General features: G+C 45.2%; 1 protein-coding gene across 11 annotated transcripts in view; it reads left to right on the top strand.

Annotated features, from left to right (window-relative positions):
* KPNA1 (karyopherin subunit alpha 1) overlaps window positions 1-24506 on the top strand; it is a 134146-nt gene that overhangs the window by 34650 nt on the left and 74990 nt on the right. For all 11 annotated transcript variants that reach the window (XR_006276702.1, XR_006276698.1, XR_006276699.1 and 8 more), the window contains 2 exons: window positions 1983-2082; window positions 11047-11141. Coding sequence is in view for 8 of the 11 variants with exons in the window: in XM_043501029.1 (XP_043356964.1) it covers window positions 1983-2082; window positions 11047-11141 (195 nt within the window). In the remaining 3 variants the exon portion in view is untranslated. The remainder of the gene's footprint in view (window positions 1-1982; window positions 2083-11046; window positions 11142-24506) is intronic.

Genomic DNA, 24506 nt, shown 5'->3' with positions numbered 1-24506 from the left:
CCGGCAGCGGGCTGAGCAGGGCCGGCGGATGGATGGAACCCCAGGCAGGCAGCAGAGTGCCACTGAAGACCAGCTCATGTGCTGCCTTTGGCACATATGCCATAGGTTGGTGACCCCTGATCTAGGCTGTTCACAGTGGTAGCAGATGACAGAACAAGGAGTAATGGTCTCAAGTTGCAGTGGGGGAGGTTTAGGTTGGATATTAGGAAAAAAATTTTCACTACGAGGGTGGTGAAGCACTGGAATGGGTTATCTAGGGAGGTAGTGGAATCTCCTTCCTTAGAGGTTTTTAAGGTCAGGCTCGACAAAGCCCTGGCTGGGATGATTTAGCTGGGCATTGGCCCTGCTTTGAGCAGGGGGTTGGACTAGATGACCTCCTGAGGTCCCTTCCAACCCTGATATTCTATGATTCTATGAAAATGATGCAGAGGGCATTCGGGGTGAGATAAATTTCTTAAGACAGAATGTTAGTCTATTCAGTTTAGTCTCTAGAAATCACGTTATGATTTTGTTGAATATGTAACCTTTTGTTTTCATTATCCTTACTCGCTATTTCTTGAATCTTTGATGATAAACTTGTTTTCACTATAAATATATGTAACTGTCTGATATTAAACTAGGGGCTGATCCTGAGTTGAACCATACAAGCTGGCATGTTCACTGGTCCCTTAGGAACAACCAATCTGGTTTTTCTGTGAATGTTCAGTGGATAAGGGATTGGACCCTATAGGGGAACGCTTCAAAGGGGCTCAGGGACTGGGGCACACGTACCATTAACCTCAAAGGCAATGTAAGGGCTGGCATAGGCCAGAGGAGGGTGCTTGAGTGGCTCTCAGACTGGTAGTGTCAGGGAGCTGAAACAGTTGAGCACAAGCAAGTCTTTCTCACACTGGATGCTGGGGGTATTAAGGTGACTCAGTCTTGGGACCCTGAGAAGAGTTACTGATTTTCACCAAAATCACTAGGGATCTGCCTATTGATGTTTAGAATGTTCCCTGACATTTTGGAATTCAGTGGTTGTAGTTTCAAAAGTTACTGCATTACATACAGAGAAATGCCATTGAAATGAGTGTGCAGAATTGCTTTGCTCTGCCAAAAACTCATTAATGGAGTAACCTGGATGGCTCAGTGGATCCATAACGGGATATAGAGACTCGCATAGCTAGCTCTCCTAAAATGTATCCCGTGTCAGTAGTGACAGAAATCTGTAACGGTTTGTTCTAATGCTTATGTGAAATGAACCAGGAATAAAGCATAGGAGGATGTAAAAAAGAAAAGGAGTACGTGTGGCATCTTAGAGACTAACACATTTATTTGAGCATAAGCTTTCGTGAGCTACAGCTCACTCCGATGAAGTGAACTGTGAATCCATTTTTTTTCTTGCGGTAGACAAAGACTCCAGGTCAAAATTGAAGGACACGGATCAGAGAAGCGTGGGAAATATAGGACTGCTGCTGTGATGATCATGCTCAGGAATTCAGTCATCAGGGTTGTCTGTCTTTCACCAGAACTAAAACCATTTTTACTTTTTTAAAATTACAGGTTGTTTGAATTGTGGTGCTACAAAAATGGCTTGAAGCAAACATAACTGACAGGTCTAGACAATAACTTATCCTAGCCAACAGAAGCTGGTCCCTCATACTCACAAACACCCATATATCAGTATTTCAATCCTCAGCTTCCTTCTCCTGATAAGAGACTGCCAATTATATGGTGGTTTTGTGATGTGGAAAATGTCTGCTAATTTTGCTCATATAGTTTAAAATAAAATTTGGATTCTGGAGATGAAAGGTTCACAAATTAGCACGCTACCATCTAAAGCCCTTTGAGTGATCACACTAACAGTCAATAATATAACTTTTATTAGCTAGCTTCTTACACAGTAATAAACTCAATAGCACAGTTTGGCAAATGTTGTTCTAATCTTTTCCCTCTGAATTCGATCCAAAATTTACTAGTTTCCTTTCCCTGTGTAATCCCAGAGTGCCGTCATCACCTCTGATATGATTGAGATGATTTTCTCCAATAGCCCAGAGCAGCAGCTCTCAGCCACTCAGAAATTCCGGAAGCTACTTTCAAAAGGTGAGTACTGAAGCTACTTAGAGTTGTAATGTTGAGTGGGGGGATATGTTTTATATTCCAGCTAGTATCATAGAAGATGAGAGTTGGAAGAGACCTCAAAGCAGGACCAACCCCAACTAATCATCCCAGCTAGGGCTTTGTCAAGCTGGGCCTTAAAAACCTCTAAGGATGGAGATTCCACCATCTCCCTAGGTAACCCATTCCAGTGCTTCACCATCCTCCTGGTGAAATAGTGTTTCCTAATATCCAACGTAAACCTCCTCCACTGCAAGTTGAGACCATTACTTCTTGTTCTGTCATCTGCCACCACTGAGAACAGCTGAGTTTCATCCTTTTTGGGAACCCCCCTCACCTCCCTCCTTCAGGTAGTTGAAGGCTGCTATCAAATCCCCCCCTCACTCACTTTACTAGTAACAGGGTAGTGAACTCTCTTTGTGACCTGAAAGATATCTTAGCCCCACACTCTTCAAACCCCTGACAGTCTCACTACATATTCTAGCATCAGGGCAGTAATTCCTTCACAACATGTATAGGAACTTTCCTGAACATGCTTATTCAAAAACAACAACCCTACATCTTGAGCAGATGCCTCTGCAGATTCCTGTTAGATCATGCCCATCAGGGAGTGCCCAGCAGAGAGCCTTTTAGAAAGCATTGATTATTAAGACGACTTAAATGCCCCAGCTCAGAACCAAATTTTCAGTACGATAGATAAAAAGTATCTGTGGGTCTGACCGTTCCTGTCTTGCTGCTGTCTTGTCTGGTTTGGAATCTATAATCCTCCACCATCCTCCTTTTTTTTTTTTTTTCATTTGTTGTGCTAGTTCTTTATTATTTTAAAAGAAAGGTTTGGGGTTTTTATTTCTAGTTCCTCCTTGTGTGGCTCGCTCTGTTTCATGGCATTACCGTTATGGATCCTCACTGTAAACAGTGTTGTGTGCTTTTTTGGAAACTAACCCATTTCAGGGTCACAGTCAGCTTCATAGCTACCGATACCCTCCACCTGAGAGTCTAATCATTCATTTATTATTGTGGTAGCACCTAGAAACTCTGATTAGGCCATTAGACTAGGCATATGTGACAGAACAATCCCTGACCTGAAGAGTTTATAATCTAAGGGGATGTCTACACTACGAAATTAGGTCGATTTTATAGAAGTCGATTTTTAAAAATCGACTTTATACAGTCGATTGCATATGTCCACACTAAGTGCATTAAGTTGGCGGAGTGCGTCCTCATTACCGTGGCTAGCATCGACATACAGAGCGGTGCACTGTGGATAGCTATCCCACAGTTCTTGCAGTCTCCGCCGCCCATTGGAATTCTGGGTTAAGCTCCCAATGCCTGATGGGGCAAAAACATTGTCGGGTGGTTTTGGGTACATGTCGTCAGTCGCCCCTCCCTCCGTGAAAGCAACAGCAGACAATTGTTTCGCGCCTTTTTTCTGTACAGACGCCATACCACGGCAAGCATGGAGCCTGCTCAGCTCAGCTCAGCATCACCGCTGCTGTTGTGTCCTGGGTGCTGCTGTCAGCAGACGGTGCAGTACGACTGCTAACCATCCTCATCCACCACTTCCACTGCAACTCTGTCTCCGGCTCTTGTAAATGAGCTCAGACTCTATAGCAAATTTCTCCATGTTGTCATCCACCGCTTCCACTGCAACTCTGTTCTCCTGCTCTCCTGGTGCTATGAATCCACCTTGCAGGTCCTCTCGTCATTCTGTATAAATATCTATTCTCGTGGCATCCGTCATCCACTGCAACTCTGCTCTCCTGCAGATGCCATATCAGAGCAAACATGGAGCCCGATCAGCTCACCACTGCTGTTGTGAGCATTGTAAACATCTTGCGAATTTTCCTGGAGTATATGCAGAATCGGGCTAAGAGAGGCCAGCACAAGGATGATTGTGAGGAGGACATGGACGCAGATGTTCCTGAAAGCACGGGCTGTGGCAGTTGGGTCATCATGGTGGGGCTGGTTGATCCAGTGAAATGCTGATTCTGGGCCGGGCAAACAAGCACAGACTGGTGGGACTGCATAGTCTTGCAGGTATGGGATGATTCCCAGTGGCCGTGAAACTTTCGCATGCGTAAGGCCACTTTCCTGGAACTCTGTGATTGCTTTTCCCCGCCCTGAAGCGCAGGAATACCGAAATGAGAGCTGCCCTGACAGCTGAGAAGCCAGTGGCGATAGCCCTGTGGAAGCTTGCTATGCCTGACTGCCACCGGTCAGTCGAGAATCAATTTGGAGTGGGCAAATCTACTGTGGGGGCTGCTGTGATCCAAGTAGCCAATGCAATCATTGATGTTCTGTTATCAAGGGTAGCGACTCTGGGAAATGTGCAGGTCATAGTGGATGGCTTTGCTGCAATGAGTTTCCCTAACTGTGATGGGGCGATAGACGGAACGCATATCCCTATCTTGGCACCGGACCACCTTGCCAACCAGTACGTAAACCACAAGGAGTACTTCTCAATGGTGCTGCAAGCACTGGTGGATCACAAGGGATGTTTCACCGACATCAGCGTGGGATGGCCAGGAAAGGTGCATGACGCTTGCATCTTTAGAAACTCTGGGCTGTTTGAGCAGCTGCAAGAAGGGAATTACTTTCCAGACCAGAAAATTACCGTTGGGGATGTTGAAATGCCTATAGTTATCCTTGGAGACCTAGCCTACCCCTTGCTCCCATGGCTCATTAAGCCTTACACAGGCAGTCTGGACAGTAGTAAGGAGCAGTTCAACTATAGGCTGAGCAAGTGCAGAATGGTGGTAAAATGTGCCTTTGGACGTTTAAAAGCTCGCTTGTGCTGTTTGTTGATTAGGTCAGACCTCAGTGCAACCAGTATTCCCATTGTTATTGCTGCTTGCTGTGTGCTCCATAATACCTGTGAGAGTAATGGGGAGACATTTATGGCAGGGTGGAAGGTTGAGGCAAATTGCCTGGTGGCCTATTTTGAGCAGCCAGACACCAGAGCAATTAGAAGAGCACAGCTAGGTGCGCTGCGCATTAGAAAGACTTTGAAAACCAGTTTCATGACTGGCCAGGCTATGGTGTGACAGTTGTGTGTGTTTCTCCTTGATGCAAACCTGCCCTCTTTCTTGATTTTAATTCCCTGTAAGCCAACAACCCTCCCCCCCTTTGAAATAAAGTAACTATTGTTTTGAAACCATGCATTCTTTCTTTCTTTCTTTCTTAATTAAAAAAAAAATGTGAGAGAACTAACAAGGTAGCCCGGGTTGGGTGGGGGAAGATGGAAGGAGAAGGCCACAGTACAAATCAAAAGTGTTTGAATGACAGGCTTCTGTTGCTTGGACCATCCTCTGGAGTGGTGTGGCTGGGTGACCGGAGCCTCCCCCCCTGCGTTTGAGAATCTGGGAGAGGAGGATATGGAACTTGGGGAGGAGGTCAGGCGGTTGTACAATGGATGCAACGGGGGTCTGTGCTCTTGTTGGTTTTCCTTCCGCTGCAGCAGATGCTTCATCATGTCCGTTTGCTCCCCCATTAGCCTTAGCATCGCCTCCTGCCTCTGCTCTTCGTGCTCACTTAATGCTATTTGTAGCCTCTAACACTGAATGCCTCCATGCATTCAGCTGTGCCCTATCAGTGCGGGAGGACTGCATGAGCTCGGAAAATGTGTCATTGCGAGTGCGTTTTTTTCGCCTTCTAATCTGCAATAACCTCAGGGACGGAGATGATAGCGGGAGCCTAGAAACATTTGCACCTGGGAGGAGATAAAAAGGGAGAGTAAGATTTAAGATGATACTTTTCTGAGAATAAAAGGGAAACTCTTTCACAGTGAATCAAGCAATTCACAGCTGACAGCACATGTGCTTTAGATACAAGGTCACATTTTACCTTTTATATTGAGCGCCTGCCGGTATGGTGACACATCACACATGGCTGGGCAACAGAATTTGGTGTCCATGCAACCATGATAAGGCAAAGGGTATGCGGGGTTGGCTTCTTCCACCTTCATAACATGTGGGAATGGTTTCAAACTGCAGCGCCATCCTTTCCCATAGCAAGCAATACCATTTGGGTTTCGCATTTAAAAGGAGGGGCTGTGTTTTTCGTGTGTATGTGCAGCGCACACCTCCCCCCACCCCACTGCGTGGCTATTCTCCGGGATGATCCCTTTTAGCCATGTGCAAACAACCCAGCATGAACGGGGTCCTTTTACTGTTCCCTTACAAAAATTCCCCTATTTCAAACAGGTGACCATGAATGATATCACTCTCGTGAGGCTAACACAGAAAAATATAGACCGAATGTTGCTTGAATGCAACCAAAACCCAGGACCATTCGCTGCCATGCTTTGTGCTGCAATGATTCTAGAATACTTTTTATGGTACTTCCAGGAGAGCTTCATGGAGATGTCCCTGGAGGATTCCCGCTCCATCCCCAGACATGCGAACAGACTTTTCCAGTAGCTGTACTAGCTGCGAATGCATCCCAATTCTTCAGAGAAAATCAAACATTAAACATTATTTTTTTCAAACCCTGTACTGTAGTTACAAATGTGCACTCACCAGAGGTGCCTGCTCCAGCTTCAGGGTTGGGAATCCCACCTTCGGAGGGTATTGGCTCCAGGGTGATGAAAAGGTCCTGGCTGCCAGGGAGAAGGATTCACCACTTGCTTGCTGCACATTCCTCCTCCTCCTCCTCAGTGTTGCTTGAGACTCCCCCTTTGCAAGTGTCCATAGACAGTGGTGGGGTAGTGGTAGGGTCCCCTCCTAGAATGCCATGCAGCTGATCATAGAAGCGGCATGTATGGGGCTTTGATCCAGAGCGACCGTTTGCCTCCTTTGTCTTTTGGTAGGCTTGCCTGAGCTCCTTAACTTTCACGCGGCACTGCTGTGTCCCCCTGTTGTAGCCTCTCTCCAACATGCCCTGTGAGATTTTGGCAAGTTATATTTGCATTTCTTCTTTTTGATCGGAGTCTGGCCTGCACAGATGCTTTTCCCCATACAGCAATCGGATCCAATTTCTCCCTTTTGGTCCATGCTGGAGCTCGTTTGCAATTCTGGGGAGACTGCATGGTCACCTGTGCTGCTGAGTTCTCCATGCTGACCAAACAGAAATGAAATTCAAAAGTTCCTGGGGCTTTTCCTGTGTACCTGGCTAGTGCATCGGAGTTCAAAGTGCTGTCCAGACCGGTCAAATTGGAGCACTCTGGGATGGATCCCGGAGGCGCATACTGTCGATTTGTGTCCGCACTACCCCAAATTCGACCCAGCAAGATCAATTTTAGCACTGCTCCCCTTGCCGGGGAGGAGTACAGAAGTCTATTTTAAGAGCCGTTTAGGTCGATGGAATGGGCTTGGTTGTGTGGACGCATTCTCTTTAAAATCGACCTAACCCCGTGGTGTAGGCCAGGTCTTAAATAGAGAACAAGTGAATAAAATAAAGAAATAGATGTAGTTCGGGAGGCAAGATAAAAAGTGAAACAACATTTAATCACAATATTCACTTATGATGGTTTTGGGGGCCATATGGATATCCTAGAATCATAGGCTTTTAGGAGAAAAGGGAACTATTGTGATCGTCTGTTGCAATCTAGATTGACCGCTTGTATAACATAGGCCATATAATTTCACTTTGTAATTTCTATGTTTAAACTCAATGTCCTCTAGTTGAATTAGAGCCTGTCTTTTAGAAAGACATATTTTCTTGATTTAAATATTTCAAATAGAGAATTGTAAATGGTTTCACTTAATCTGCACCACCTTCCCAGTTTGAGTTTGCGAAGCTTTAATGTCTAACCATTGATTCTTGTTATGCCTTTGTCAGGTAGATTAAAGATCTCTCAACTCTCAAATATTTTCTCCTCAATTATAGTCCATGATGATGTAACTTCTTACATTTCTTCAATAAACTAGGTAGCGGTCATTGATGGAGCTATCTAAGAGACGCCATAGGCAACACAGGTTTCGGGGATGTTTTGTAACTATTGGGAAAGTCTGAACTTGACACAGGAATTGAAGGGCTGGTTTGGATTATAGTTCTGTTGGTTTTCAGCATAGAGTGTACTCTCAGCTTTGATGTCTTTTTTTTTTTTTTTTTTTTCCCCCCAACATAGTGTCTTTGGCATGTGCCAAATTGGTTCTGGCTGTAAATCCAAATGAGACTGCTCTAGTTCTTCCCTCAGGGGTTAGAGTAATAGATCATCATCTGCCCTGAATTGTCTAGTCTCCCAACACTTCTCTGCATTCTTCTCTAGTCAGAGTATATGATTCATCAGATTAGAGGGCTCGGATCCAAAAGTCTGCAGGAAGTGACCCTCCATTCTGTAAAATGGAGTCAGAGGTTTATTCTCTTGATTTGCATTAGCTGGATATCTGTTTTGAGAGAGCAGTCCTGAAACATTCAGCACTACTTGCCCCTCCTCCTGGGGTTCATTCTTTTAATTAGTTTCCCAGAGAGGGAGAATGATGGACATTTCTTAAGGGACACAGAGAAGGATTACTTACAGTGGAACTGATGGCTATTACCATTGGAGATTCACAGAGCCCACCTTCTTTGGAATCCTATTCTGGAGCTTCAAGTAGGTGGAAATTGTCGACAGTCAATGATACAGAAAAGGCAGAAGAATTCATTGAACTTTTCTATTCTGCATTTGGAAAGAAACAAGATGATCATATCTTAGAATAAGGAAATACTTTCTATTCCATCAGTAACAAGGGAGAATGCTGAACAGCAACTGCTAAAGTCAAACATCTCTGAATCAACAGAACTCGATAACTTGCAGCAAAGACTATTTAAAAAATTGGCTGAGAAGTTCACTGAACCACTAACATTATTTTAAAACACATTTTAGAGTACTGGGAAAGTTATATGAACATAAGAACGGCCATACTGGGTCAGACAAAGGTCCATCTAGCCCAGGATCCTGTCTTCCAACAGTGGCTAGTGCCAGGTGCCCCAGAGGAAATGAACAGATAATCAAGTGATCTATTGCCTATCACCCATTCCCAGCATATGGCAAACAGGCTAGGGACATCATCCCTGCCCATCCTGGCTAATAACCATTGATGGACCTATTCTCTCTGAATTTATCTAGTTCTTTTTTGAACCCTGTTATAGTCTGGTTATTGTTCCAGAGGACTTGAAAGAGTTAACATTGTACAATATTTCAAAAGGGTAAAAAGTATGATCTCAGTAACTATGATCTGGGGAAAAATCATGGAAAAGCTGATAAGGAATTCGGTCAGTGCATTCTATAACAGGGAGGTATGGTAACATCATTAAAACTATATTGATATTATGGAAAATAGGTTTTGTCAAACTTTTTTTAATAAGATTATAAATCTGGTTGATAATGGTAACTGACATAATATACATACCTTTTGGTATGGCATTTGATGTTGTTCCACATGACATTCTAATTTAAAAAAATTATGAAAGCTCAGTGTAGCCTATATTAAATAGATTTAAAAAGTGGTTAACTAATAGATCTCAAAGAAATTGTAGAATGGGAATAATCATCCTATGTGGCTATTTCTAGAGGGATGCCCCAGGGATATATTTTTATGCAGTGCTATTCAATATCTTTATCAATGATTTGGAAGAAAATAAAATCATTGCTGGTAAAATTTGTACATGACAAAAACTGATGGAATGGTATATGATAGGGACAGATTAGTTCTACACACCAATTTAGATCACTTGGTAAAGTGGGCTCATTTGAACAACATGCATTTAAGCGCTGCCAGAAGAATCTAGGAATAAAGAAGGGAGATCACCCTAGAAGATGGGAGGTGGTATGCTGGAATACAGTGACACTGAAAAGGACTTGGGGATAATAGTAGATAACCAGTTGAACATGAGCTCCTGATATTATGCTGTATCTACGAGGGCAAACATGATCCTTGGATATGTAAGAAGTAGAATGTCAAGTAGGAGTAGGGAAGTGTTATCATCTCTGTATCTGTTGTTAGACTATTGCTATAGAATAGTCTGTCCGCTTCTGGTGTCAACACTTCAAAATGGATGTTGAAAAATTGGAAAAGATTCAGAAGGTGCTACAGGAATGATTTGAGATCTGGAATACCTGCCTTATCGTGAGAGACTTAAGAAACTTGGTCTATTTTAGTTTATCCAGGAGAAAGTTAATTGACTTGACTATGGGCTAAAAGTACCTCATGGAGAAGAGATTTTTCATAGTAGATGGCTCTTTATGCATTTTCTGCTAAATGAATGAGATCCAAGGTTGCAAACTAAAGCTAGACAAATTTAGTCTAGAAATAAGGTGCAAAATTCAAATGAGGGTAATCAAACGTTGGGACAACTTTCTTATGGGTGTGCTGGATATCTTGAATCACTTGAAGTCTTTTGATTTAAAGACCAGATCTTTTCTAAAAGATAAACTAAAGGGCAAAAAGAAGTTATGCTCTTGATGCAGAAATTCCTGTGGGAAGTTTTATGGCCTGTATTATTCAGAAGTCAAGCTCATTGATTGTAATGGTCCCTTGTGGCCTATAATCTATGAATATTAAATGAAGAAGAGATGGTTTGCTGTTTTATACTCAACAATGAACAACAAACCTTTGGACGTAGGCGATGCTTGGCCCCAACATGCTGCTTTTTGGAAAATTGTAAGACAGCTGCTCCACATGCACCTGTGTCAAAATGACTGCAGAGATAGTAGTCTTTCTTTTTCATAAATGAGCCTCTTGGTTTTATGAATCAGCTTCTTTTCCTGTGTGTGTGTGTGTGTGTGTGTGTGTGTGTGCGAGCCTGCGCATTCTCCCCCACTCATCCCCAGAATCATGGTGCTGGAATCCACATTCTATGGCTGGAATCCATTTTCCTTGTCCTTGATATGGACAAAGTAATGTTGGTGTAAAATGTAATTTTGTTTGACCAAGAGAGAAATTAACATAATGGGATTTTGGTGTAGTCACTTGAGAATTTCCGTGCAAAGAGATTCTTGTACTTAATGTCACATTCTATTTTAAACAGAGCCTAATCCACCAATAGATGAAGTGATCAGCACACCAGGAGTGGTGGCCAGGTTTGTGGAGTTCCTCAAACGAAAAGAAAATTGTACATTACAGGTGCACAATATTTTTCCCCCCTCTATTTTATGAATGGAGTTGGTGATCATGAAAATTAATGTTGGGATGTTAGTAGCTAAAGCAGGTACACATTAAGCAAGCTACCACCTTCCTCCCAGGCTATGACAATGAAACTGAATCTTAACTCAAAGGACTCCTGCGATTTCAGTTTTAGACCTCTGAGAAGAAGCTGAGTACGTCGTATCATAGTATGGTGGCTAGGATGGGACCATGACATTGACTTTCTTCTATATCAGAAGCAGGATTTGAATGCCAGCCTGGAAAGGTGAAATACCAGTGAACTATCTCACATTGTCTTGTTTGTCCTTCATGTGATTGCACATGTCCATTCCACTTCAGATATGTGCATGCCCAGTGCACCAGAGTTTCTTTGGCGTGACCTGTCAAGGTGATGCATGCATCGTCTGCTGCCTTGTGTTGCTGCATAATTGAATACAGTGCGGAGCCATCCTAGGTCCCCCTAAGTTCCTTCTTGCCACCTGTGATCAGTAGTTGGAGCATGTCAGATTGCTCTGCAAGTTTTTGTCCCTTACATGGAGTGTCTTATCTTTCTGTAAATAGTTAATGGTACTTGTTAGTTAAATTAATATAAATTTAATTTTTTTCTTTATTTTCTTTTGGCATTGGTTCACTATTGTTATGGGGTGCCAGAGCCCAGTACCAAGATATGCCTTGGTCTCCAGTGTTTAAACCTTGTGCTGTCTGCAAAAAGTTTGAAGCTGATGAGCGACCCTCATTTAGAGACTGCTGCCAAATTTGCAGAAACTTTAAGCCCTGGATGAACAAAGACAGACGCAAGATTACACCACATCTTTATGAGGGCCTCCCTGTGTCAGCCTTCTGAGTCTTCTCTCTTGGGGCATGCACCAAGTACTTCGGCATAAGTTGAGAATGGCCCCACTGGACATTGCCTTGGAACGCCTGCACCAATCCCCTTCCCTAGTGACAAAGAAGAAGCACAAGAGATTAGAATCATCCAAGGAGCTGAGACTTAGCTCCACTAGATGATTAAAGTCCTTGGTAAGTACTCAGGAGGACAGGGAGTATGTCCTCTGGCAAGAGATGTTCTCTGGTACCAACCTCTTCGACTACTTTTGTGCAACAACATCAGCAGCAAAAAAGCCCCTTCGTACCGATGATGCTGGAGGCCTACGCAGCAGCGCAAGATCTACTCTGCCTTTCAGTACCAGACTGCCCAGTGGTGCAGGAGATACTTCGGTACCAGGTGAGCTATTTTCAGGCCCTGGGGATGGACTTATCTCAGGCTTGGGGTCAGTCCTTGGTACATTGAGTGTCCAGCGTTTTCTCAACCAGTGCCGTTCAGGTATGAACCTACCCTGGTACTGTTATTGCCATATCAGGAATGGCACCCGTAGACGTTGGCAATGCTTGATGCAGCGCACCACCGGGGTCAGCTGCCTCAGGGTCATCCTCAGAGTCGGAGTTAAATTCTTGTGCCCTTCCCTTCCGAGATAGACGATGACACTCCCCTTCTTCACTGAGTTTCATTACTGGTGCTCATTGCATGGCCCAAGACAGTCCAGATTAAGGGAACCTTGGAGCACTCATGGCTGGGGTCCTATGCCGTACCCATGGCCCTATTAGAACCCTTGGGGCATGCCTCCTGCTTCCAGATCCTCCCCTTTTAGACCTACTGCCAGGCGGCATGCTAACTCACGTGATGAGGCCAAGAAGTATCTCTTCGGTACTGAGCAAAACACACTAAGCCTCTGAGCTATGGATCATCCGCTCACTACAGTGCAGGAGGATCAGCCTAAACTTCCTTTGCATTTCTCTTTGTCATTGCCTGATGAGATTGTTGCTCCTGGAGATGCATCACTAGTCTAAGATGACAACAAGGCTTAGCAAGACCTTTCCGAGAGAGTAGCTACCTCTCTTGTTATCCCTGTTGAGGTAGTCCAGGAGAGTCCTCATGGACTTGTGGACATTCTGGAGTTAGCAGGGCATTCTAGAGTCTCTCTCCCTGTCAACGAGGCCATCCTAGAGCCTACAAGGTCTGGCATATGCCATCCTCGCTGCCTCCAACAGTCAAGGAACAGAAAGAAGGTACTATGTCCTTTCTCAAGACTATGAGCATCCCTTGTCAGGTTCCTTGGTGTCCTGGAAGTAAAATGAGAGTGCGTCAGAGTTGTCCCTCTCCTACCCCAAAGGACAAAGATGCAAAGAAATTTGACATATTTGGTAGGAAAATGTATCTCACGTCTGGCCTACAATTTCACACTGCTAACCAACTGGCGTTGTTGGCCAAATATGACTTCTCCCTCTGGGATAATATGCAGAAGTTCTCAGATAGGTTGTCAAAGGATGCGAGACAGGAATTCCAGCCCCTGTTAGACTAAGGGCAAGCTGGTGGCTCGGACCTCTCTGCAAGCATCGTTAGACAGGGCAGGTTCAGTGGCTAAAGCCATGGCATCTGCAGTATCTATGCACAGATATTTATGGCTTCAATCCTTGGGTTTTCTATAGGAGGTCCAGCAGAGGATACAGGCTCTCCCCTCCGAAGGTCCTATGTTCTTGTAGAAGCTGGATGAGATGTTACACAGTTTAAAAATTTGAGGACCCACATTGAAAGTATTGGGAATTTACACGCCATTCCTTAAAAGAAAGCATTTCCACCCTCAGTTTCTACATTTCTGCAGATACCTGCCTTTCCCACTGAGACAGCCTGACCAATCTAGAAAGCAAGGAAAGAACCACGGGAGAAGACCAGTTCCTTATCAGTTTTCTTTTTTGGCAAATTCTTCCAGACAAAAGGGAAACCCAAACTGTCTGATGAATGGTCTTGTCAAGCACAGAGTACCAGATCACATCATTCAAGTTTCTCCTTTCCGTATTTTTTCCAACAGAATATCCTGCTTCCTATTTGCTTGCTCCCATATTACAATAGATGTTGGGTCTTAAGTACTGTGGAATAGGGATATACCTGGCAGTATATTTCCATCTCTTCCTCCCCCTTCCCATTCCTCTTTAGGGACCATTGTCATGAGGGTGTCGTCCTCTGAGAAATGCAGTCTCTTCCCTGTTGGGAGTTCTAGAAGAGGTTCTCACCCTCCCCCCCACTGAGGGAAGGGTTTTTAAATCATATTTCTTCCTAATTCCAAAGGCAAAAAGAGGTCTCGGACCATCCTCCATGGGACATTTGAACAAATGTATAAAGGAAATAAGGTTTTGCATGGTCGCCCTGGCCACCATCATCCCCTCCCTGTATCCCAGTGACTGGTACACTGCCCTTGACTTGAAGCACAGAGTACCAGATCACATCATTCAAGTTTCTCCTTTGCGTATTTTTTCCAACAGAATATCCTGCTTCCTATTTGATGCATCCGATGAAGTGAGCTGTAGCTCACGAAAGCTTATGCTCAAATAAATTTGTTAGTCTCTAAGGTGCCACAAGTACTCCTTTTCTTTTTTGCGAATACAGACTAACACAGCTGCTACTCTGAAACTTGACTTGAAGGACTCATATTTCTGTGTGGCAATCCATCCAAGCCTCCAAAAATTCCTAAGACTTTTGATCAACAACATCTATTATCAATTTACAGTCCTACGCTTTGACCTGTCTGCTGCCCTGCAAGTATTTACAAAATGCACGGCGGTGGTAAGGAAATAAGGTGTGCAAGTATTTCCTCACCTACATGACTGGCTGTTATGAGATCTATCCAGGATCTGTTGCCTCTTCGGAGTTCTGGATTTGTTATTTAATGAGGACGAGCCAGTCTTCTTCCCAGTTCAGAGAAGAGAATTATAGGAGCAATCCTGGATTCTGCAGTAGCCAGGGCATTCCTAATCTCAAAACAGATTCCTGACAATGTTAAACATTTCCATAGATCTAAAAACTCATCTCATGGCTATTTGCTGCATCTCTCTATGAAAGTAGCATTTTTGGCAGCTATTACCACTGTGGAAAGAGTGGCGGAGTTACGAGCTTTGGTAGCTGAACCTCTTTCACAGATTTTTATAAGGAAAAGTTATACTTTCATCCACATCTGAAATGCCTGACTAAAGTAATATCGTAATTCCACCTCAATCAAGCCATATATTTACGAACTTTCTTTCCTAAGTCCCATTTTCATAAGGATGAGGAGAGACTGCATAGCTTGGATGCTAGAATTGTTGACTTTTTACTTAGAATGAGGTCTTTCAGATCTTCATCGCAGTTGTTTGTGTTCGTTGCAGACAAGATCAAAGGCTTTCCAGTCTCAATACAGAGGATTTCATCCTGCATTACGTATGTGTTTTGACATTCCTGATATACCCCCCTCCAGGCAGAGTGGTAGTGCCCGCTACAAAATCTCAAGCAGCTTCTGGAGCTTTTTTTGGCCCAAGTGCCTATAGCAGATATTTGTAGAGTTGCAAGTTGGTCGTTGGTACATACCTTTACAACTCATTATGTGATATCTCAGCAGTCCAGAGATGTTGCCAAGTTCAGATGAGTAGTTCTTCAATTCTCTTTCAGGTAGACTTTGAAACCTAGCTCTGGATTGAACTGCTTATGAGTCACCTGAAGTGGAATGGCGTGTGCAATCACATGAAGAAGACAACACGGTTACTGACCTGTTCTGTAGCTGTTGCTCTTCAAGATGTGTTGCACATGTCCATTCCACAACCTACCCTCTTTCACCTCTATATCAGTGTGTCCAGTAGGAAGGACCTGGGGAGACAGGGTCTCTGGTGGCTCCACCTGTTATACCATTGGGTAGCAGCATGAGGCAGCAGAGTGTGCATGCGCCATCCCAACAGATATCACTGATGGAAAAATCCGTCTCTGGTTAACTGGATGTGTGCACACCTGAAGTGGAATGGACATGTGCAACACATCTCGAACAACAGTTACAGAGTAGATTAGTAACCGCTTTTATGCCAATCTAGAATGAAAAATTTAGACCTGAATACAGATAACTTCCAGGGTGATTAAAGGTAGGAAATCTGCAACTTGAGTTGGTTTTGGAAGTGTGATTATGGTTTAAAATAGAAGTTAATCTCTTTGTCACAAGCCAATCCCTTTGGAATTCCTTTCACTTTCACTTTGGTTCATTGTAGCTAGAATTTTTTCCTGGCCAGTAGAAAATAGAGGGAAAGGAAGGCCTAACCATACCAAATCCACACAGATTAATGGTAGTTTAATTTAATTAAATAAGTGGGGTAGAATAAATGTTCTTTCAAAATTCATAAAATAACAGGTACTTTGTCAGTGCATGTGCAGGTTAGATGCTGCCTATGGAGTTCTTCAATACAGGCCAGGATTTCTTTCCTCTGAAATAGAAGGGTGTGATATATTATCTCTTCACACAATACTCTTGCACTCGGTGGCCTCCACTCTAATGGGAAACACTGCTTCTTCTTTGAGTAGTGTCCCTATGGATGCTCCACTGTAGGTGTATCTGCGTCCCTCCGCTGCTGATTGGAGAATTTTGGTAGCAGGGTCCATTTGACCTGTGCATGTGCTATGTGCTCTCTCTCTCTCTCCCCCTCACCCCCCCTCTGTGGTCTGCCATGAGGCTAACCAGAGTTGCCCATGTGAACCCTTCTCAGTTCCTTCTCGACTGCCCGTGGCTAGAGATGGAGCTTTAGCTGTCAGTTAGTGGATCATTACATTCTATAGAATTGCTAATTGTTTAATCTTTTAGAGCTCCCTTTTCTGTTTTCACTCTTTTTTATCTTTTATTTATTTATATAGCTTAAAAAACCCCTTTGTTAAACTTTGTTTTTCTTTGCCCTCCCCCCTTTCATGGACAGAGTATGCCTGGTTTACTGGGCTTCAAGAAGTGACTCGTTTGCAAAGAATCTATCCAGTGACTGACTGACATTCACAGTGTGTCTGCTGCCTGAGAGAGAACCACATCTCACAGAAGTGTAGTTTTTGCCAACAGTTGAAACCCAGATGCAGAAGAGATAGAGAACTGAAACACAAGCTACTCCTAATGGAAGTGGCCCTCCAACCACACTCAAAGCTGCGCCGAGAATCCTCACCACAATCCTCTATATTTAAGGGAGGTGAGCTTAAAATGTCAACCGTGAGCCACTCTCATAAGGCCTCTATGAAAAGGGCTGTGAGTCCCCACAGCAAGCCCCAACCGAGCCGAAAAGTATCTCTGGCTCCCTCGGTATCATCGGTACCAACAGCATTGAAGTCATCTAAATCTGGTACCTGACATCATGTTGGTACCGTTGTCAGCATGCCGTGCAATCAGGATGGTATCACCAACTCCTTCATTGCATATGTCTCAGTTCTGCCAAACGCTACCGGTTCCGATGACTGCAGCACTGTTGGACTTCCGGCATGCGAAACACCTTTCAGCATCTGACAAACTGGATTCACCTCTGCTTGGTACCAGGGCCCCGCTGTCGAGTCCACCCCGAGGTCCAGACTTGCCAGTGACATCATGCCATGCACCCCCGTTTTTGAATGCTGAGTCAGACAGTGAACAGGAGGACATAATCTCCCACCACTCCTCTCATCTACTGTACAGTACCCATTTCCAGCAGGGAACTCATCTGTACCACTCTTCTGACCCCCAGCCTCCTTGGTATAGGCTGCCATGGTACCAATCTCTGCGGCCCTTCTAGGGTTGCCATCCCTTCCAGTTTTGCTGGGAGTCTTCTGGAACCGGGCCCTATCTCCTGGAGGCTCCTGAAGCTGAACTGGGAGATTTTAGGTACTAAAAATCCAGCAGTGCAGGGGGGCTAAGGCAGGCTCCCTGCCTGCCCTGGCCCTGTGCCGCTCCCGGAAGTGGCTGGCACGTCCCTGTGGTCCCTGGAGGAGGTCAGGGGGCTTCATAGAATATCAGGGTTGGAAGGGACCTCAGGAGAGCATCAAGTCCAACCCCCTGCTCAAAGCAGGACCAATCCCCAATTTTTGCCCCAGATCCCTAAATGGCCCCTTCAAGGATTGAACTCACAACCCTGGGTTTAGCAAGCCAATGCTCAAACCACTGAGCTATTCCCACCCTGAGCGCTGACTCCGCAGTTCCTATTAGCTGGGAACTGCGGCTAATGTGACCTGCGGGGGCGACGCTTGTGGGAGCAGTGTGGGCAGGGCAGGCAGGGAGCCTGCCTTAGCTCTGTTGTGCTGCCGCCTGAGGTAAGCGCCTCCAGGCCAGAGCCAGCACCCTGCAGCCCCTTCTGCACCCCTACCCCAGCCCAGAGCCCCCTCCTGCACCCAAACTCGCTCCCTGAGCCTGCACCCCTCACCCCTACCAACACTCCAAGCCCCTTGGCCCCAGCATGGTGAAAGTGAGGTGAGGGTGGGGAAGAGCGAGCGACAGAAGGAGGGGAGGGGGGCCTTGGGGAAGGGGGAGTGGCAAGGGTGTTTTGGGTTTGTGTGATTAGAGAGTTGGCAACCCGAGGCCCATCCCACCCTCTCAGTGGTCTTACTGGGACTCTTGGCAGGCATGTAGACACCGTGCCTCCTGTGGCTCTAGCCTGGCCTATCAAGAGCCCATGAAGACCCCTCCTTCAGCTGCTGTGTCAAGGATGTCCAAGCTCCCTGAAGAGTTAGGAGAGGAACAAGAGGCTGAAGTCGAGGAGATTACCAGCCAGACCAACTTCTCATCTTCATTGCCAGATGAGAGAGTGATGACCCCTCCTCTGTCGTTGGCAGGTGACTTTTCCAGGAGCTAGCTCAGAGGGTGGCAGATGCATTACAATTACCATTACAAGAGGTGACCAGGTCACACCATAAGCCTATTGGACATTCTACACTCCTCTGCATTGTTCAGAGTAGCCCTCCCTATTAACAAGGCCTCCTTGGACCCTGCAAAACTCGTATTTCAGACACCAGCGTCGGTCCTGCCAACACGCAAGCAGGACAATAAAAATTACTATGCGCCAGCAGAAGATACGGACTTTCTCTTCTCTCAGCTGCACGCCCCCATCCCTCCCAATTTGATCATTGTGGATGTGGTGAATTCAAGAGGCTGTCAGCATCACCTGAAATCCACCTTCTATGACCGGGACTGGAAGCACCTTAATCTTTTTGGGAGAAAAATATATTCAAGATGGTCACTTTGGTGATAGTAATTCTAATGTTAGAAAAAGGAGACTGGTTCATGGCTTCGACTTCCAAGATGCTTATTTCCACATTTCGATCATACTGTGTCACAGAAGTTATTTCAGATTCACACTTGGCCAGGACCACTACCAGTACAAGGTACTCCCTTTTGGCCTCTCATCGGCCCCAAAAGTGTTCTCCAAGGTCCTCTTTGTGGTGGCAGCCCGCTTACACTCCCAAGGCGTTATGATCTACCTTACCTGGATGATTGTCTCCTCAGGGTGCATTCCTTCATCGAAGCCCAGCGAGTTATCCATACCACGCTGGATCTATTCAAGAATCTGAGCCTATGAATCCATGCACAAAAATCAACATTAATACCGATACAGAGACTAGAATTCATAGAAGCTGATCTTGACTCTGAGCGAGAGCGCTCCTCCCACGACACAGATTCCTCAGTCTCTCCACGCTTATAGAGACAGTGCAACCCAGCCCTTTAATGTTGGCCAGACATTGCCTTCAGCTTCTGGGGCACATAGCCATGAGCACATCAGTGATCACTTATGTGCCCCCCACTCCCCGTAAGCACCGTCTTGCATCCCAGCTCTGAGTCCCTCCCGCCCCAACTCTTCCTCCTGAGGGGAGCCCAACACTGCCCCAGCAGCAGCCGGTGCGACTGGCCCAGGAGCTGCCGGAGCTGCTCAGGCGGCTCCCGGGCCATCCGGGCTGCTGCAGAAGTTACGGAAAATCACGGAATCTGTGACCTCAGTAACAAACATGGAGCCTTAGTTATGACAGACAATATAGCATGCAAGTATTACATAAAACGTCAAGGAGGCGCCAGGTTGCCCTCTCTTTGTATGGAAGCACTAAAGCTCTGTAACTGGTGCATTTCCCTCAATGTTGCAATATCAGTGGCTTACCTACCAGGAGTACTCAACAGTGGACAGTCTCAGCCACAAATTCCCACATGACCACGAGTGGGAGATAGACTCAGTGATACTCCATGACTTACTCCGACACTGGGGGACACTGATGTTGTTTGCTATTTACTAGAACAACAAATGTGCATAATACTGCTCCAGAGTGGGCTTCAGCCAGCAGTCTGTGGCAGATGCTCTCCTTCTCTCATGGGAGAAGGGTCTTATTTACGCCTTTCCCCATTCCCTCTATTGCTGAAAGTCTTGTTGAAAATAAAAAGAGAAAAAGCAAACTTCATACCGATTGCTCCCACCAGGCCAAGACAGACATGGTACCCTTAGCTGGCATAACTGGTGCTGTGTCCACCGATAACTCTTCCAACCACTTCTTACCACCTCTCCTAAAATGAGAGATGTACTCTCCATCCCAGCCTACAGATATTATGGTTCAAAGCCTGGCTCTTTCATGGTTCCAGCACATAGAAACATCATGCTCTGAAGAGGTACAGTAAGTGATATTATACAACAGGAAAGTGACTACCCCTTGTATTTACCTACAGAAGTGGACTGGATTCTGGACCTGGTGCCACTCCAAAAGTGTCATCCTGGATATGGTCACTCTACCTGTAGTCCTAGTCTACTTGCTGAATTTCAAGAAATCAAGATAGTCTTAGCTGGCTGAAAGTACACTTAGCAGCCATAGTGACCTTCCATCAGTAGGTAGAAGAGTACTCAATTTTTTCTCACCGACTACAAAGAGGTTTTTCAAGGCCATACCAAACTTCTTTCCACAATCTAGGCTTCCTACCCGACAATGGGATCCCAATCTAGTATTAAAAGGACTGAATAGACCGCTCTTTGAACCCATGGCCACTTGTTCTTTAACTCACCTTTTCAGGTGATCACCTGATCAGGAAGACGGCATTCCTGATCGCCATTACCTCGGCAAGAAGGATAGGGAGACAGCGGCCCTGATGGCGCATTCCCCCTTCACAGTTTGTTTCCTGACAAAGTCGCACTTAGACCACATCTGAAGTTCACCCCCAAAGTCACTTCCTCATTTCAAGTGAACTAACTCATTCATTTTCCAACCTTTTATCCCAAACCTCTCCAGGATAATAGGGAAGCCATCTTCCATATGTTCAACGTAAGGCGAGCCTTGGCCTTTTAGTTGGACAGGACAAGAGTTTTTAGAAAATCTCCAAGTTTCTTCCTTTCCATTGTGGACAGGTCTAGAAGCATAGCGATTTCAGCTCAAAGACTCTCTAAATGGGTCTTGGACTGTATCAAACTCTGTCAGATTCACAATTTAGCACTCCCATCTACAATCTGTGCACATTCTACGAGATGGGTTTCCTCATCCGTTGCCTTCTCCAAGGGTATCCCTATATCAGAAATCTGCAGAGCTGCACATACATTTTGCAGAACACTATGACATCCTGGGGGAATCTGCTGCAGATGCCAGATTTGGTGCCACGGTACTATCATCCATCACAGACTCGACTCCAAAGCCCCAGCCTCCAGTGGGGGATATTGCTTGGGAGTCACCTACAGTGGAGCATTCATAGAGACACTACTTGAAGAAAAGTTACTCACTCTGTGCAGTAACAGTGGTTCTTTGAGATGTGTGTCCCTATGGGTGCTCTATGACTCACCTTCCTCCCTTCTACTTCAGAGTTCTCATCCGTACAGTACAATCTGCAGTAGAGACGGAACTGAGGAGCGTTTGCCTGCACAATGTTGATTAGCCTCGTGGCAGACCACAAGGGGAAGGCAGTGCATGCACGGGCTGAACAGACACTGCTACTAAAATTCTCTGATCAGCAGTGCAGGGATGCAGATACTTCTACAGTGGAGCATCCACACATCTTGATGAACCATCATTACTGCACAAGGTGAATAACTTCATATTAGAATTTGTAGTCTCCATGGACCACTTTTCTGTATGCAAGATGAGAATAGGTGAAATAGTGCTCCATTATGCGTAGATGGCAGTTCTCCAGGTCCTGACACGCCGTCAGTGCAGTCCTAATTAGGCAAAATTTTGGCTCCCTTACTGTGTCAATTACATCACCTGTGATTAAATCTATATTGAGAATTGAAGGGCAAAATGCAAACTAAGTTAAGCCTATAAATGTGTCAAACATCCCATGAATCAGGCTGTAGAGGGCAGAGATACGTTTTTTTCCCTGTGAGGCATCAGGAGCTCCATGATTTATTACACCTGGGTTATTCCTCCTCATCTTCTGAGCAGGGAGCTCTTTTCTTCCTCCCTCCCCCCCCTCCCCAAAAACAACCAAACATACAAGAAAACTTCCCTCTAGCTTCACAATGTAGTTAGTAGCAAGAAAAGCTATTCAGATAAATGATTGCCTCACTTGAAGAAACAGGAGGTTTCACTATGCCTCTCTGTCTCCAGGCAAGAGCTTTTTCCGTTGTTGTTGTTGTTACTATTATTATTTTGTCATCTTGATGTCCCCCATTGTCAGAGGGTCTTTGAGAACAGGGTCTGCCAGACATTACTTGTTTTGTCCTCCTTCACAGTGTAGCAGATCCAGCTAAGATCAAAGGGACTTCTGCTTGCAGCCCAGCTGTACAATAATGCACCGCCTTTCCCACTCTGCAGTAATGTGGCAGGCAAGCTTTCAGTTACTTGGGACAGCTTTGCAGAATCTCCAAGCCAGTAGCTCCTTGCTACTCAGTGTCCCCCGCCAAGGTGAAACCTGGCAACAAGGGCTGACTTAAACAGCAGCAACTGAGCACGCAAGCCTTTAGTTGCTTGGAGTGGAAATTAAGTAGCAGGAGCTTGTTTGTTTGTTTTTTCAAAATGCCATCTGGGATGAATTATGGTATCCAGGAGTTGTAACCCATTGCGCAGGATGCCCTATCGATTTCAGCCTGCCATAGTAATTGGGTGTGTTGCCCCAGGTGCTCCAGAAAGGGTACGTCTACACAGCAAAGAAAAACCCATAGCTGGCCTGTGCCAGCCGACTTGGGCTATGGGGCTGTTTCTATGCTGTGTGGAATTCCAGGCTCGGGCTGGAGCCCGAGTTCTTGGACCCTCCCATCCCACAGGGTTCCAGAGCTCGGGTTCCAGCCAAAGCCTAGAAGTCTACACAGCAGAGAAACAGCCTTGTAGCCCAAGGCCAAGTTGTCTGGTATGGGCCAACCATGGGTCTTTTTTGTTGTGTAGACATACCCAAAGATCCTTAGCTAGTCCTTGTTGGTATCTTGAACTCTCTCCTCTTTGCTCTGAAATGGAAACCATAGTTTAAAAGAAACAAAAAAAACTCCACACTTGAATGGCTCCATTCCCCATATTTAGTACCAGTTACCATTACATTAGGGCAGGCTGAGGGTTATGTGCACAGATATTTGTGCCCCTGACATCTCCTTCAGAAGTGGGTTTGTGCAGCATGGCCTAGCCTGCTATTTCTCCATTTTTCAGTCACTACTTTCACTGGTTTTGACTGATTGAGTCAGCAGAGCAGTCTGTCCTATACTGCCAACTTGCTGGTGACAGTTAACCCTCTATTCCCCTGGCACCCTAATGGGGATGTATCTGTGTGGCCTAGTCCTCCATTTTACGGTTGCTTTTGCTGTTTTTTATTTTTCATAATATGCAGCAAAGTGACCTAGCACACACTGCTAACCTGTCAGTGCCAATAGATCTTCTAAAAAAATAAAAGGAGTACTTGTGGCACCTTAAAGACTAACAACTTTATGCTCAGATAAATTTGTTAGTCTCTAAGGTGTCACAAGTACTCCTCCTTTTCTTTTTGCGGATACAGACTAACACGGCTACTACTCTGAAATAGATCTTGTTTCTGTTTGGCCTCTCATAGGACAGTGTAGTCTAACCTAGACTGCCTGCTTACCACACCTACTGATTGCTTTTCTTACCAATCAACCTAGCCCACAATGTCAGCCTGCATGTGCCAGTAGACCACCAAAACAGTTGAACTCTTCAGGTTGAGGTGCATCTCCTGCCACTTTCATTTCATGCCAGATCAGCTTACCCTGCGACCTTATTGAATCTGACAGTAGCTTTCATCAAGTGCTATTGCTGACTGTCTAGTTCTTACACCATCAACCTGAGTGCTTCAGTGGACAAGTCAGAGGACTACGATTCTGCACTAAAATGTCAGCATCAGGGGAGGAGAGTGCACCATTTTGTTGCAAGATGTAAAACCAATTCAGCAAAGTTTTAAAGCACACACAGCATTACTTCATGCTCATGCCCAACTCTGATGTTCATCATTGGTATCATCCCCTACATTTTTAAAGGTTTTTTTTGTTTTTTGTTTTTGTTTGTTGTTTTTTTGCAAGGGGTAGGGGGGGTGGTATGAGGGGGAGCATTCCTGTTTCTTCTGGAGGCAAATCTTAGGCTGGGCCACTAGTAATAGATGTAGC

This window comes from Dermochelys coriacea, chromosome 1 (assembly GCF_009764565.3).
Source record: "Dermochelys coriacea isolate rDerCor1 chromosome 1, rDerCor1.pri.v4, whole genome shotgun sequence".
Classification (NCBI taxonomy): Eukaryota; Metazoa; Chordata; order Testudines; family Dermochelyidae; genus Dermochelys; species Dermochelys coriacea.
Note: the sequence above shows the minus strand (reverse complement) of the source record. Positions and strands in the feature narration are given on the sequence as shown.